This window comes from Platalea leucorodia (genome assembly GCF_965183815.1).
Source record: "Platalea leucorodia genome assembly, chromosome: 5".
NCBI classification, from domain to species: domain Eukaryota; kingdom Metazoa; phylum Chordata; class Aves; order Pelecaniformes; family Threskiornithidae; genus Platalea; species Platalea leucorodia.
In genome coordinates, this window is record NC_138827.1 from 88,696,637 (window position 1) to 88,713,101 (window position 16,465).

The 16,465-nt window shown below is 44.2% G+C and overlaps 1 protein-coding gene across 2 annotated transcripts in view; it reads left to right on the forward strand.

Moving 5' to 3' along the window:
- Window positions 1–969: 969 nt before the first annotated feature.
- GLI2 (GLI family zinc finger 2) overlaps window positions 970–16,465 on the forward strand; it is a gene marked incomplete at both ends in the record, with an annotated part of 141,868 nt that continues 126,372 nt past the window's right edge. Inside the window, one exon of one of the 2 annotated variants that reach the window (XM_082312418.1) lies at window positions 970–1,111. In XM_082312418.1, the coding sequence (XP_082168544.1) occupies window positions 970–1,111 (142 nt within the window). The remainder of the gene's footprint in view (window positions 1,112–16,465) is intronic. The other variant, XM_082312419.1, reaches the window with a different exon arrangement.

Genomic DNA, 16,465 nt, shown 5'->3' on the forward strand with positions numbered 1-16,465 from the left:
ACGGGGCGAACAAAAGTATTCACAGTCAGAAATGAAGCATGCCTCCTCATTTAAGAGAAGCCCCATCTTTACATTAAAGTTGGGATACACATATGTTGCTTTTGGGAGACAAGATATGTTTGAGTCATGCAGAACAAACGATCAAGCTAACAGAAAGTTCAGGAGCTGTTATTTTTCGTGGACCTAACTTTAAAAAAACAGGTTATTTGTGCTTTGGTATCTCCTTGTTTCTTGGAGCTTTCACTGGCACTTAATTCACCATTTGTAATGGGGGTAAAAATGTAGCTGATTTTCAGATGTGACCAGTCAGGACACAAGAACTTGCTTGAGACAGTCAGGAATTGGTGGATGTTAGTCCTCACCAGTGAAAGCCAGATGGATGGGCTCTGGCAGACCTGCCAGCATCTGTAACCACCGTTGAAATGTTCTGGTCGGGGCACTGGTTCAGAACCAGCGCAGAGAATAAGTGTCAACTGGGGAAAAAAAATTCCCACCTTAAATGTATTTTTATCTGTAGTTTTATTGAAAGTTTTTAGCTGACTCAGTTTTTTGTTATGATGGGCGAGATCATGTATAGGATGGACAAACTGGTTTTATACATGCTAAATTTTTGTGTCCCACCTGTCCTTTAATCCTGGAAAGCCCCTGGGACCTGTCAGGTTTGTTATACAGCCCAAGTTTAAGTGGGGAAAAAATGTATTTTGGTTCTGATCCTTTTAGGTCTTCAACTGCCTGAAGCCAGCAGGATATGAGAATACCCATCCCTTTGCAGGATTGTGCCCTTTCTGCCTGTACTGGCTGCATTGCTAGATTTAGAAACCCAGGAAATCTTTGCTGCTCGCTGTTTACCTTTGAGCTCTGCCGAACCATCGGCTGCTTCCTCGTGGAGCTGATTTTGCCTGTTTTTTGAGCGGTTACCAGAATCTGGTTTTGTTTTATGTCCTGCAGGGTTGCTGAGCTGGAAGATGCATGTCTAAGATGGAAACTTCTGCTTCAACTGCTGCTGGGAAAAAAGAAGGGAAAGGTGCAGTTCTGGAGGGGAATGGCTTTACAGAGACGGAGAAGAAATCCACTCCTTTAGCAGCTGCAGGAGCAGCAGTGGCACAAGGAGGTACTTTATGTTTTCCACACTTTGAAAGCAGCAGGGGTGTTTTTCATTAGACTGTAAGAATTTAATAAGTACGGTGGCATCTGTCCTCCTGTGAACATGCTGAGTTTATTGGGGTTGTCGGGCATCAGAGGTCACAGGAGCAGGAAGCTGTGTCACCACGTGGCGTCCAAACGTCACCGCACCGTGACGAGTCACTGCCGCTCCTAGAGAATTGGACTGGGGTGAGGGAGAGGAGGGATGTCGAGAGGTGGCTGTCGGAGAGTTGAGGCATCCTGTCACTGCTTGCCACTGGCCGACCAGTGCTGTGTGGTGTAGGCAGCATGGTGCCTGCTGCTCCTCCATGGAGGAGTTAAAGGGTGGCTGGTGAGGCTGGCTGGAGCTGGGGGAGTGCCCTGTTATCATAGTCAGGGAGGGGTGTTGAGTGCCGGCTGTGATCCTGCTAATGAGCTAAACAGACTGCACTGGCTTCAGCCATTGCTGCTGGGATTTCATGGTTAGGGAAGAATTTGGGATCGCCCAGCCCCAATGCAAGAAGGTTCACAAAGAAACCCCCTCGTTTGCGCCATTCCTGTTAATGTCAGAAATAGCTCAAGTCCTGATTTCTTTTTCTGTCAGTGTTTTTGGCAAGATTTTGGTCCTGCTGGTGTTGAAGTCAATTGGGAAGCTTTTGTGGACACCCATGGGCATGGGGTCGTTTTTGGCGGGTATAACACCAGTGTGCAGGGGGACATGCAGGCGTATTGCTCCTGCCTCTCCTCGCCCACTACAGCAGGCAAAATACAGCCCCAGAAAACACATCCGTTGCTGGCACACATGTGCTGGTGGATCTTCAAATCGGTGCCAGGGCCCTTCACGGTGGCTCCAGCTGTGGGCAAGGCTGTGCCCACCAGGGAGGCATCACACTACCCTTGCTGGGGACTGGGACTGGGCATCCTTTCTGGACAGGGTGTAAGGAGACAAACTTAGAAGGGGCAGCACCAGCTTGGATGTGACAAGAGACATCCCAGCTGTGTAAACTTTGCAGGCAGCTTTTTTTCCTCTTTAAAATATACCTTATTGCTAGCTAGAGTCTACCTCAAAGTGAACCCTTCCCCTCCCCTTCCTGCACTGCAGGGTGGTTTCTCATCACCCCAGGAGAGCAGCATGACTCTGCTGCAGGCTCCTCTGTTTCTTACACTGCTCGGCTGGAGAGTTTGTGTTTTATGTTGGCTGAGTTTTGAAGATAGTTCCCAGCCCAAATTACTTAAATCTGCTTCATGTATCCTTCCTTTTCAACACATTTGTTACCCAGTTTTCATTTCCACATTGGCCTGGGAAGATTCAGATGTACAGAATACGGCAGCAGCTGGTAGATTATAATCTGTCAGATTAGTTCATGTGTTTGATAAATTTTGTTAGTCTTTGTTAGCCAAAGGAACATTTTTCTTAAAAAGAACTAGAAAATCTTTTACACAGAGTTGTTTGGAGAGAAAAACAATTTCATGCTGCTGAATGTGTTTGAGCCACCTTCCTTGTGAGCATGATGCAAAGCAGCAGAAAGGAAGGCTCACCCGGCAGCAGAAATAGGGGAAAGGCAGAGACAGCAACATGCAGGAGTGTGCCATCCCGCCAGCAGATTTTGATCCCTGTTGAAGAAGCACAGGTTGTAGGAACCATGAGGCAGCCCACTCAAGGCATCATCTTAGTGACTGGCAGATCCAGAGGGTCGATTGGTACCAACAAAGTCCAAGCATGTGCTAAAATTCAAAACCCACAGATGTGCTGTTGTGAATAAGCACCTTCTCCCCACTTGGCACGTGCCTTGCGAGTGCCTCCACTGAGGAAGCAGTCACCACGTTTCCAGAGATGCGATGGAAATGGGGATGCCCCCGAGGTGGAGTGTCAATCGGCATATTTGGCACCCCCAGAGACTTGATTGGTTTTTAAGCATCCAGTATTATACGTCCTGTTAGAAGTGTGCTCTTGTCTTTGGAAAGAATGATTTACAGGCTCAATATTTCTCCTTTTATTAAGAGGAAGTGGAGAAGTAAGTGGAGGATTGTTTGAAGATGTCAGGAGAATCATGATGAAAGCATTGTGTAATGACATGTAAAGAGTGAAATCTATGTCATGCTGTGAAGAGAAGTGCTCATAAACGACCTAAAATGGCTAGCAGCAAAGTAGTGTGTGATCGGATGCCGGCCCTGGGACTCTGCAGGTGATACACGTGCTCTTGTGGTTTGGAGGGCTTTCCTTTGAATTCTGGTTAGACATAATACATACTCCTGAAAGGGAGCAGCACAGTGCGTGTGCTTATAGGTAGAAAAATTAATACAAAGTTGTCTTATAACATCAGTTAATTGCAAGGTGTGATTTAGCAGATAATAACAAAAAGGCTGGGTGGCAATGAGGCTGTACTTACATGGTATTCATGCTAACATAACATATTTGCTTCACTAAACTAGTGTAATTGCTCATAACAGGCCAGAAATATACATTTTTATGTTCATATTCTGACAGAAGAAAGCAAACAAGTATAGAGATTAATTACATTGTTCAACTTGAGGAGGGGAAGAACTTTAAAAGGAGGGCCTCCCAGCTCCCCACGCTGCTTTGGGGCCATATGAACAAGTCTATATTCTCACCCAAGACAAACTCTTGATTTTATTTATTGTAGAGGTCTTACTCTTTGTACTAGCATGTGAGAAAGTGGCAGCAAGGCTCAGCTAGTGCTGCAGATCACCAAGCTGCTCTCCAGAGCCAAACAAACGTAATTTGCAACACATTTCTTCCCCTTTATTCTACTGAGTCACACAGATGGAGTGCCAATATAGCATGTTTCTCAGATCATAAGGTTTTCTTTTTCCCTTGTAGAAATGAGAAGATTCATAATGTTTTATTTATAATTAAGGTAATTGAAGTAGTAAACTGAATATTAGTTAAACAATTGAAGAATAGCTATTTTATTATATTATTATTTAGACTATATTATTATAAGGTAATAATATGTCCAGTCTCCATTTCTAGTTCCCTTGCTTTGGATATTTGTCCCAAATGTTTGCAGCCTTGAACAAATTAAGCTATGGCTGTAGGAAAAGAGATCGGTATTGTTGATGCTGTAAGTGGAGAAGAGTCCTTTCATATGAACAATCTGCATCTCATATTTTTACTCTACTGAGGCTGCCATTTTAGAGATCTTCTGTGACTTTTTTTTATAGTAAATCATTGATCAGATGTTCAGAAATTGGCCTTGCAGAAATGACATCAGGGAAGTCTCTCCGAATTTTCTACTTTTCCATAAATCATGCCAGCCAAGGAGTCAAAGCTCCTCTCTTCTGTTTCAATAGGTGCTCACGTGTGTGTGTGACAGAGACGGAAGCTGGTTTTTATGACAGCATGTAGGAGCTATAGACAGTCAGATCTGCAGAAGAGCCTCTCACTTTTGGTGCCTCCACTTCTGGAAGGGAAACTCGTAAGACTTCATGTTTAGAAAACCCTTTTGCAGAGCGCAAAAGTGCATTTTGCTGCATAGGGTAAGAGACTTTGGAGCAGAGCACCACGTCAGTGAGACTGGGTTGGGTCCTCCAGGCTGGCACTGCCACATCCTCCCTATCAGCACGCATGGGGAAGCCCAGGCACGTGGCTGGAGGAGAAATTTAAATGAGCCACTCTTTCAAAGGCAGAGATATTTAGGAAGATGGGTTTCTCATCTTGTAATAAAAATTAAATACAAATTCTCCTAAATGCTAACTGCCTGACTTTAACAAGGCCCAGAATGCACCTTTCCCTCTCCACCCCACCCTCTGCATGACACAAACACCAAGTTCCCAAATTGATGGTGTTTATGTTTGAAACATTTTTCTGATGTCTGGCTCTGTCAAGACTAATTTTAGCATTTCTAAAGCTGGGTAAAAATACAGCCTCATTACTTTGATGTCAGAGCATAGTTTACTATTAGTATATTCTGGGGTTTATCATTTTAGTCATGTTTAACACGGCTGCAGCAGGCATGCACTATTAAATCTGGCTTATTTTACATTCCTGTCTGAGATTATTTATTTGGAACAATTTCCTCTCTATCAAAAGACACGGCTAATGCTGAGTTTTAATGTGTTATTTACACACAAAATAACCTATTTACAACTCAGTATCTGCCGCAGGGAGAATGAATGGGGCAGTGCTCCCTTCATCCTGTTGTATCTGAGTTTAACAATCTGGATTGCTAATAGAACCATTTATCACAGGGTGGTAATTTATTTTATGTTAGCTGCACAGGTCTCCCTGCCTCTGATCTATGGAAATACTTTGTATATAATGAAGTTCAACAAGTCATTTGGTGTAAACATGGGGAAACCAAGCTGCAGAACCAGTAAGACTCTGGCTACACTTTTTTTCCAGGAGGTAACGACTCTCCTCTGATATTAAGGTTTCAGTTGATGAAATACAGCTCTTTGCCCCACGTGTGCTGTAAGGGCAGAGCGTGGGGCTTTTCTGCAGTGGATTAGAGACTGGGATGGAGTTTGGTCACTTGATTTATGTGCTGGCGGGAATGCTCAGTGCTGCAGAAGTAGCACACTCAGCCCTTTCATAGGCAGAGGAGAAGGGCAGGGAGCACCTCCCATCGCTCTCCAGAGGTCTTCTATAAGCAAGCCCCGAGTGGCGTTGGCAGGGAGTCCTTGTGCAGTTCAGCTTGTCTCAGTGCTGGATTATGGGAAGACCATGTAAATGAGGAGGAGGAAATGCCAGCATCCCAGCGGACCTCAGTGCATTGAAAAAAAATATATAGTTTGTGTGGCCTGAGACTCAGACAAATTAGAAGGAGAACAGCCCCTATGAAGCCATCTCCTCTGTCCACCTCGGAGAGGCAGGGATCTTCTCCAAAGAATGTTTTTCATTCAGTTGTTCACATTTTCCAGGAAAAGGAATATAACCAGTACAAGCACATTCTTAGCTTCCCTGCCCCGCATTGCTTTGCTGTATACAACTTAAAACTTTGAGATACACAGTTAACAGAAAAGTCTGGGTTGGCTGCGGAAGGGAAGGGGGCAAGTGGTTAAAACAGAATGATGGGAAAATCCCAGAATTTAGACTGCTAAATTCTCCTGACAGCCACTGTGTATCTACTGCATATAGCTCAGTGGCCCCCACCTTGGGTAGGGCTTCAGTGCAACACTGCTGTAAGAGTGAGAGCGATTAAGAATTGTATTTCTTCCCTGAACATTTCCATCAGTCTTATACAAAAATAATTCTGTTGGGTCTTAAAGTGGGTTACACTGTCACCATAGCCCTTCTGGGTGGCCAGATTGCCTACAGGTCTCTCCTGTGTACCCACTCGTGCCCCTTTGGGAAGCTGGAGGTCTCAGATGCTCAGACTGGTGCAATGCTGAGGCTGTTCCTCGGTTGTGGGATATGAAGGCCTGTGACTAGCTGCCAATTTTGAATCACGCTGGTTGCCTGACACCTGCTCTTTGGGATGGTTTAGAGGAATCTATGTAGAGATGGATGAAGTTAAAGCCATGCTGCACCATTTTTATGTTCAATGAGCAGTATCTGGTGTGTGAGCATGGCGGCAAGCACTCTGGGAGCAGCAGGTTTATTTCTTCAGCTACATGGGACAGAATTTTAGTAGCTAAAATTACCACAAACTGTGCCACAAAAAGAACGTCTTTTCTTCTGCCTGCTCTCTTTCCTCTATCCATGGCTTGCAATGCTGAGTCTCTCTAGTCTCTTCTGTAAGAGAGTCAGCAATGCATCTTTGTAGGGTAACCCTTTCTTTTCCCTAATCAAGTGATTGGAGTCCTACTTCTTGGCCACTTGTTTTTTTTCCCTCATGGGGGAACCCCCTTCCTGAGACCCTATACTGGATTTCTCTGTGTGGTAGCCAGCCCTGTGGGCAAAGGTGCAAGCTCAGAGTGGATAACCATTAATGTTTACAGACTTTTTGGTTCACATTGCATAGCCCTTACAGATGATGCTAGAGTCCGTATCACCAAAGCATTTGATGATGCAGCAACTTTATAATATCAGCCAGCATTCACTGATTGTGTACAGGTCCCCCAAATTGTCATACCAAAAGTTCCTACAATTTCAGCCCATTACAGATGCCGAAGTACTTTGAAGACAGAGCAATTTAACCTTATCCTTAACCACACAGCAGGATTGCACGCCAACTTGAAAAGCTTTTATGAGTTCAAAATGAAATAAAGTATTCTTCACAGGCTGGTTCTGGCACTGATGATCCCAACCACCTGAAGGACCTTTGTATTTTGTGAGTGTATTATTATTATCATTAATAGCAGTAATAATAATAATAATAGCTTCCACTTTTCTATTGTTTTGTAAGCTCCAAAACCTTACTCTGACAAGCACCAATGTATCTTCTTTTCTGTGGATCCAGTTTAGACTTCAGTAAAGTGTCTCTGAGAGGATACCTAAATATAACCTTTTTAACCAATGCTAAACTTACCTATTTGTGGGTTGGTCATTTATAGTCAAGTAAGAAAATCCAGTGGTGATAATGGATTATATTTATCATGGTGCTTTCCCGGACTGTCTCCTCTGTGCTGCCAGCATGTCCCCATAGTTTGAATTTTTAGCCTCTTTGGCAGCTTTTTGCCTGAGCATCTGAGAATTGCACAGGTTTTTTAAATTAATTCTCCCAACACCATCCATTAACTGTGGCATTTGAGCCTGCCATAATCATGGGGGACCAGGAATGGGACTTGTTTTGTGTGAGGTTGGCTGCCTAAATGTTAGGTGTCTAGTTTGGGATCCCTTTGCATTAGGGTGGAGTAAATCACGTTGTGGAGATGCCTGCTTTGTTCCCTTGAGGGCTTCATGTCTGATTTGAGGTGGCTAATGTTAGGTGGACAAATCCCAGTCTTCCTGACTTGGCCAAAATTGCAGAGTGGGGTTAAAGCAAGGAACCAAGGTGGGACTAGATTAATGCTTTAAAGCCCTTCATTCACGTTCATCAGCCTGTAGCCTGAGGAGCAGTCTGAGAGCCCTGACTGCCAGCTCTGAACTGAAATCTCACCCTGTGGCTTCTCAAGTCAGAGGCAAACTTGACACCCAAGTGTCAACACAGCCGGGGGAGCTGCTTCCCAGAGCTGCTCCAGCTTCACGCCAGCATTGACAAAACTGGTGTTTTAACAGCCCGTTCAGAGAGATGGGCAATTTAAAATCCCCACTAAAAAAGACAAGGAAAAAGCAAGTAAATTCTAAAGGCTACAAAAGACTCCTAAAAATAACACGAGTGGAGGAAGGCTATTAATGCAAAAGTAAATAATTACATTAAGGGAAGGAACTAGAGAGGCTAGTTGTGTAAATCACTTTAAGGGGAACAAGCCTTAGATAAAATCCATTCTTTTATCACACAGATTAAGTCTTCCTTTTGACGCTAAATAATTGATAGGCTTTGGCAGAGCGTTCCACAGCTGCCTGTGCGGAGCAGTGGGACTGCTCCCGGGGTCAGACAAGTGGCAGAGAAAAATGTTCTTAGAAATGCTGTGTATCCAATACCAGCACCAAGAAATGGCACTTGTATGCCTGGCACTTCCTAAAGAATTTCTGCATGGCCTTCAGAAGACAGCCACATGCCTCAGATGAAAAGGAGGACTTGGCATTGCTTGTCTCCTCTTTAAACTGCCCCCCATGAAATCAAGTGGTCTGTTTTCATGGTTTCATGTGGCGACGAGCGAGGTGCAGAGGTCTGTGGGGACACAGACTGTTCCTCTGTGCCATTTTTTATTTTTTTTAATAAAAGAACATGAACTGTGCTGCCTGGGCTCTGGGAGCCCAGGTCCTGTGGGGGGTTCTCTTACCTTGGCCAGCCCCAATACTGAATACTTCAGCCTCATGCACTTCACTCCACACATGAGCATCCTGGTAAAACAGGGAGATATCATTGCTCCCATTCTGCAAACAGGGAGCAGAGAGGATTTTCCAAGGCCAAAGTGGCTGTAATGGGTTTAGCTGCTTCAGAGAGATGTCGAGAACTGGTTCTCTCTGTGACTTCAGAAGTTTATAGGTAGCATACATGGGACATCCATGGTGGTATAGAAGACTTAGCCCAGGTCCCTTGGGTCACCATATCCACTAGGAAGTCCTTCCTCTCACTGATATGCCATATAATAGTGGTCAAGTGACACAAATTCTCATGTCCATCTGCCATATGGAGGAGTTGTTTCTTTCCCTTCAGGAGAGTTGAACACAAGCTGTCTATGCATTATATAGTGCCTTTGAGAACACCATGTTGCAGCAGTCAGTATCATTCGTTTTGGGTGCATAAGAGTATGAAAATGTTCAATAGCAGTAATAGGATTTTATTGAATTTAAACTCATTTTTGGTAGTGCCTCTGTCCAGTACCTAGCACAGTGGGCTTGTAATTAGGGTGCTACAATTTTTTCCAGAACCAAGTGGGACATAACTTGCAGAAATCTTAAGTTCTGAAATAAATCAATATCCCGTGAATTCTGTATGGGTTCTGTTTGGCAGGATGAGTTTTCTTACCTTAACGGTAATGACAAAGAATAAACCTCAGCCAAGATTGTAAGTTTAGCTCTTACCGTGAAGGAATGAAGTGGATATAGTCTCTTCATGCTGACTGGTTTAGGATTATGTTAAACTTCTGAGCTTACCTGTGTTTGGAAGTGACCTGCACTGGGTGTTCTGCAACTCCCATAGTGATGTTGGGTTGAAATCAGGCAAACCTTTGTGGAAAGAACTGAACAAAAGTTCAGGCACATAGGCTGACTCAGTCCAAAATGAAAATAAATTAAAAAATCACTGAGTGTGATCCCACATGAACACAAATGAAAAAGGTTTCACAATAGCTTGTCTGAAATCAATTCTGCCTTTTCTACAGTCTGTCAGAGAGCTCCATGGGGTTTCTCTCCTTTTCTTTTGTGTACCTCTTTCCTTCTCCTGGAATCCCAGATATTTTTGAGACAGTATTCCATTGAAAATGCTTCCAAGTGTAAGTAAATTTGAAATAAGAACAGGAGTAGTGCAAGCAAAATATTTATGTTTACTGCCACTAGTATCTGATTTTTAAAATACAGCAACATTTGCAGGGATTGAATGATGCTGTTTTGGCCAGAAAGCTGTCCTCTTCTCTTACATGGATCAGCTCCTGACTCTGACAGATTTTCAAAAAAAAAAAAAAAATCACAGCTTGCAACAGATGCATCCTTAAGTAAACAGTTAAAGTAGATGTTTTGATGACTTCAATTGTATTGATATAAAATATCAGTGTCTGAGCATTTCTGAAAACCATCCGATAGAAGAGATATCTTCCTGTAAGCCCCTGGCCCCGTGTACACTCCTTCAACAACAGTTTAATCGTTTAAACAAGAGAGAGATACTTCTGCATCTAACAAGTTGCTCCGAGCCTAGAGAGAGTGGTAAGGGCTCAGCACTCCTGACCCTGGGTCCAAAGTGTTGGGAAATGTTTAGATTTTCCCCAAGTGAAATTTTTGCTCTGTTGGGGGGGGGGGGGGGGGGGGGCGGGAATTTTCTTTGCTCTGTTTTTCTTTTTGGGGCTCACCTTGTTTTATGGCTGCTCTTTGTGGGATGGGGACAGAAGTGATCGGGGAACCAAGCAGCTGCCACTTCTGCATGCTGGCTGTTGTGAATACCGGTGTCCTGCATGAAAGCATGGAAATACCACCTTCATAAGGCTTGAGGTTAAGCTTAATCTTGTTCATATCAGTTCACAGGTAGAGCTGGTGATGTTCTTTATTGAGGCATTTACAGCCACACTTTAAAGTAAAAACAGAGAAACATAAAGGTGAGGACTTTAGGCATTGGTTTGCACATCCCGTTTTAATGAGAGGAATTATTATGTGTTGTGGGAAGCTGACCCAGCTCCCAGAGGCTGCTTATGTGAAGGTACCCAATTTTTCAGTGGCTTCCTACGGTGAGGGCACAGAACTGAGCCTGGGGAAAATTAGTTTCAGTTCCTGATCCAGCCCCAAACTTCCTTCATGATTTTGGGAAAGCTGCTTGACTTCCCTTCGCCCCCCTGTTTATATAATGAACGTGCGTTGTTCTTTGGGCCTCGAGGCCCATCCATCAGCATCTGGTTAGCATGTTTATGGCATTGGTCATACTGAAGCACTTAACAGGTCAGACTGCATAGAGGTTGCCGTTTCCCCCTCCCCGCTGCCTGCAAGAGGGTGCTGCTGCCCCTGGGCACTGTGTTACAAGAGTGACCTTGTTCATATGTCTGAGGTGTCATCCTGCTGCTGTCAAAGGAGCCCAATAAAACAGATTTTCAGGGCTAGGGAAGATAAGGTTAAGTTCTTATAGCAAAGGCATTTGCAATATCTATAGTGGAGAGACTGCTTGGGGGTACATAGAGTTGACTATTCCAAGGTGTCACGCTGTGCTCTGGAGTAAGAAAGTTTGTCAGGCGATCTTACCTGGCAAACTCAGTTGGAGAACAACGTGTTGTTAATAGCTGTGTAAATCTCTTGATTGAAACAAGAGAAAATGAATTTTCCCAGTTTAAGAGGATTTCCTACATGCATAATCTATGGGTGAGGTTCATCAAACAGTTTGCAGAAGTTCAAGTACCTGGACAGAGTTTTGGACAGGCTTGGATGAATTTACAGAAACCATGCAGAGCTTCAGGGTTTCACCCTGACCCAAGCAATAGACAGTGGTTTTAGCAAAGTCTTTTGTAATTAGACTCTTAGGAAAGGTGTTGTTCTGGAGACCAGGTGATGGAAGGAGAAGAAAATCACTGACGTGGGATGACAGTTTCAGAGAAAACTTATTTTCAGCTTTCCTTCCTGCTAGCCTTCCGTGCACGTGCACACTCTAATACTGTAATCAGCTGCAGAGGAGCTGGCAATACCATTGTTTTGTGCAATTTTTTTCCCTTTGGAAGACTCCAGAGGAACCTTCATGTGCTGTTGCAAAGACGTACTTAAAACGTCTTTACTGCAGGGTGCTGTATTTCAAATGCTGGAGCAGTGACTCTTAAAATAGATATGAGATGGCTGAATGTGTGAAAAACATTTGCATCTCTCTTTCTGAGGTCTGTGCATGCTGCATCACTTCTGTAAGCAAGCTAAAAGGATTAGGAGGAAAAAAAAAGAGTTCTGCAAATTTCTGTGCTTCTTTTAATTCCACTGGAAACAATGTCTTAGCAGCTGAAATAAGATCCAAGGCTATCTTTTGGCCACATATAGTCACTGACACTTGAAACAGGCTGGATTTATATGTAGTTACTAAAAAATATATAGCAAAATGAAAGTCTCAGACACTGAGTTCATGTGCATTGCCCATTGTAAAGATAAGTAATGGCTGTTATAAGATCACTTAAATGGTTACCTTTGGGACATAAAAGGGATCTTTGAAGACAGTAAGTCTTAATACAGAAATGTTTACTCATAAAAAATACATTTGGAATGGGGGAGGGGAACACATTTCCTATTAATGTGGGTTTTGCCTTTTATGGCAGGTTGTAGCAGGTCTTTAACCTCTGTAGCACTTGAGCAAGGATAGAAATGAGCTTCTCTAAGTATCAGCCCAAAGGGCCTTTCCTCACTGCCCGTATCTGCAGTGTCTCTTGTAAAGATGGTTTTAGTTTATTCTTCCTTTCTGTGGCTCAAATGAAAAACTATTCTTTTCCAACTTCAAAACCTTCCAGTAGTTAAGGCCTGAGGGCAGAACAGAAATGTCGTCCTGAATTTGCTTCGCTTAACCTTGTGTTTTGTGAGGTATGGGGCTGGTGGCCCAAACCATGCTTAGACACAGTGGGAATTTGAAGGCTATGTCAGCCGACTAAGGTACAAGAACAGAAGAGGGAATTGGCCCTTGAATGCCATGGTTGTAGATACCACAAAAGAGGGATGATGTTTCTCCAGATGGTCACAAAGGCTGCAGACGTGCAAGCCCAGCATTCCCGATCTGCCTCTGGGTGCACATGAAGTGGGTGTTCGCTCATGTTGCTTGTGAGTTTTCTGGTAACGGTTCTGCAGGTAATTTTGAAATACTTTTTTTAGACAATTTTTATGCTCCTAAGTGAGACAAAAAATGGTGTCAGCAGCATTTGATCAGTGCTGTGTGAACCCATAACTAGGGAGGACGTGATTTCTACTTCAAAGTTTTGCAAAGTTATTACTAGATGGGGTAAGACACAAGATTCCAGTAGTCTCAGAGTGGTGGAGAGAAGTTGAGAGACCTTTATGGAAACCATGGTGGATTATGGTCAAAAGTCTTTCCTCAGATAAGATGATTTACAGAGCGGCAGAGGTAGCCTGGACCCAGAGGTGCAGGAGGAAGGCTGAGTTGTGTAGAGGGACTGGAAGGCCTTTGACCAGCTGTTGTCCAGAGATGTGAGGAGCGAGACTGTAACAGCAGGGTTTGAGCCAAAAGACACCATTTTGTGGGATCTTCAAAAGGAGAGCTTGGTAGCAAAGGGGAAAGTTGTGAAGTCTTTGAGCAGAAGTGTTACATGCTCATAGAAGCGTAAGAAGGAACTGGCTGGGTGCAGAAAGAGACAAAAGGTAGAGAAGCGAGAAAAAAGTCCATGTTTGTTGTGAAGATGAGGTTACCAAGCTGAGACGACTGGATTTCTGATGAACCTTTTCTCTAAGCCCATGGCCCAGTGCAAAATTAGCTCTTCACATGCCAGTGACAGGGCAGGACTATTGGTGGACTTTGTTATTGTTATTCCAAAACATGATGCTTGTCCAGGCAGTAATCCTTTAGGTAAGTAACAGAAATTAGGTTTTGAGTCACATACTGACCTGTCTTTGTAGTTAGTACAGCATGTTCTGGTCACGTAATGAGACAGAGGACAGATTAAATGAAAGACAGGCAGGATTTTCATTCAGGAAATTGGTACGGTAATGATAGATATGGGGTCTAGGCATGTTTCAGATAGGCTTCATCTAGCCACTTCAGGTAGCAGATACAAGCACAGCTCTTGCTTATATTCACCCAGTCAAGCATGAGGAGGTAACAAGTTCTCCAGGGAGGCTGGTATTTAATAACTGCCAGATGCCTGCCAGAGAATACTAATACAGATCCCAGGCTTAGCATGCCCTGGGAATGCAGATGGTTGGTAGGAACATGCCTGGCCTGACAGCCACATCTCCCTTAGTTCCATGGCAGAGCTGCCTGGATTTTCACCCCCTGCTATTTGGATTGTAAAAACAATGGCTTGGTCAAAGAAGCTTTTTGCTGACTTTCCTGAGAGATTTTCTGGAGGGTTAGTGGGCAAGAGAGGGAGAGACACTGAGGTTGCCATCGGGGTATTATGCCAGTGGGTAAGGGGAGTGGCAACATCGGTTGCCCCAGACATGACTTGGACCATCTTCTCAGACAAGGACAAGCTAAGTGCTGTGACACAGTGAGGGCCATGGGGAGAGTTTGTGCTCAAGGAGCACTCCAGCCAGCTCCTGTGGTGCGTGCATCCCCCTCCAAGACCACGGCGAGGGGACAGGGAGGTGGCATCCAAGCCTGCCGCAGCCCTTGTGGGAAGCCCTGGAGATCCCACAGCTTGTCTTGAGGCTGGAGCGGGGAAAGGACTTCTATGAATCTTGATTTCTTACCAAAAAAGGGGAAGGGAAAAAAAAAAAGCAAAAACAACTCTGCAAGGCTCCATATAAATCAGGGCAATAAAACTGCCTGTGGTCGCGATCAAATTATACGGTCTAAATCTATATAAAAGAACTGGAGCAGGTTCAGTCCAGCACTAATGTCCTTGTTGCTGTAAGCAGTGAATGGGGGGTGAGGAGAAGGAGGAGGAGGGGGGAGGGCAGGCATTGGGCTCCCGGCACCAATGCACCGGGGAAACAATTTGCTGAGGTGGTTGAAGTACATGTTTTCAAAATCTGTTTGTGTCCATAAGGGTTTGAGAAGAGGATGTCGTCTGCTTACTCGGTAACTTGTGTGTGGCCTGCAAGTGGTTTCAGATGCTTGGCCAAAACCAAATAATCTATCCTTTTAGGAAATTTGAAAAGTATGCGTGCATCCTAAAAAAGAACGGAGATTTGCAGTGACGTCCCATGCTCCTGCCGCAGCGCGTTGTGTAATCATGGCACTGTGTGTTGGCAAGGTGAGGAGAGAGGGATTGCTGAGCCCTCTCTGCTAGAAACAGAGACCAGATATTATGATTCGGGCTTTCATGAGACTCTGAGCTAATAGATTGTTTTTAATGGGAGAAAAGACTACTGGGGTATGTTGTATATCTTCAGAATTCAGCTGAATGCTGCAAAAATGTCCAAATTAGGATATGGTACTTACTAGAAGTGAAATAACAGAACTAGTGAACTTTCACAGTGAGAAGAACTTGTAGATAAAGTTGAAATTTATGATGGTGTAGGAGATTTTTAAACTGAAGGTTTTGGCTTCTTTTCTGAGTACCCTGGCCACGATGACAAGTTTATAAATCTCTGCAGTGTTTGGCTAATATCCTGAGGATCTGCACTGTCCTACTCGAAAATGGTAGCTGCCTTCAGTATTAATTAAGGGCTGTATTAGGGAGAGCGGTGGGAGCAAGAGGGGTCTTTCAAGTCCAGCAGCTGCCACTTTCAGAGGAAATGAGCGGAGAGGCTGCACACGCGCAGCCCGAGAGCTGGGGGGACTCCCCGCGCCCCGCGTCTGCGCACCAGCTGTGCAGGGCCGGCCAGAAGGTGTGAAAGACTCATTGGCTTGGCGGGGGAAACATCAAATCTCCTGGGGCAAGGGGGGAAAAAAAAAAGACAGGAAGCTAAAAGCAGTAGCAGGTTTAGGCACAATCCATCGAAGACCACTGCAGACTTAGATGAGGGACATGGTACCAAGAAATTCAATAACCTGTTATATTTATGTAGCACATTTCATCCTCAAAGCATTTTACGAACTTAATGAGGTGCAAACTACGCGCACACGTATCCTTTCATCTGCCAACGACTGTAGCTGCCTTCGGTGTGAAGCTTGATGATGGCTGCTTTGCAGCATCACAACAGCATACGACAGCAAGTGGAAAATGCCTTAACTGATTGCATCGGGTGCAGGAAACTTTAGAGAGGCAAAACTTAACCTTTGGGCAAAACAGAGGGATTGAGAACAATTGTGCTGGCAAAGGGCGCGTATGGCAATATCTTCTGCAACTACAGTCAATCAGTGATTAATCTTTTAGAGATCCCACCAGATAGAGCTTTCTTTAGGGAAAGCTGGAAAATTAACCTTACCTGGCTAGAAATCTGGTATGAGCTTTCTTCAGTGCCACTTGGCAGTCTCCCACGTCAGAAAGTACTGGCTGACTCTGACTTGCATGAGCTGCCTTTCCACCTGAGATCCAACAGGATCAAATAACTAGGTTCTATGGATGGCAGTGTGATGTTGTCCATTTCTTAAATTTTCCCACTTAATGG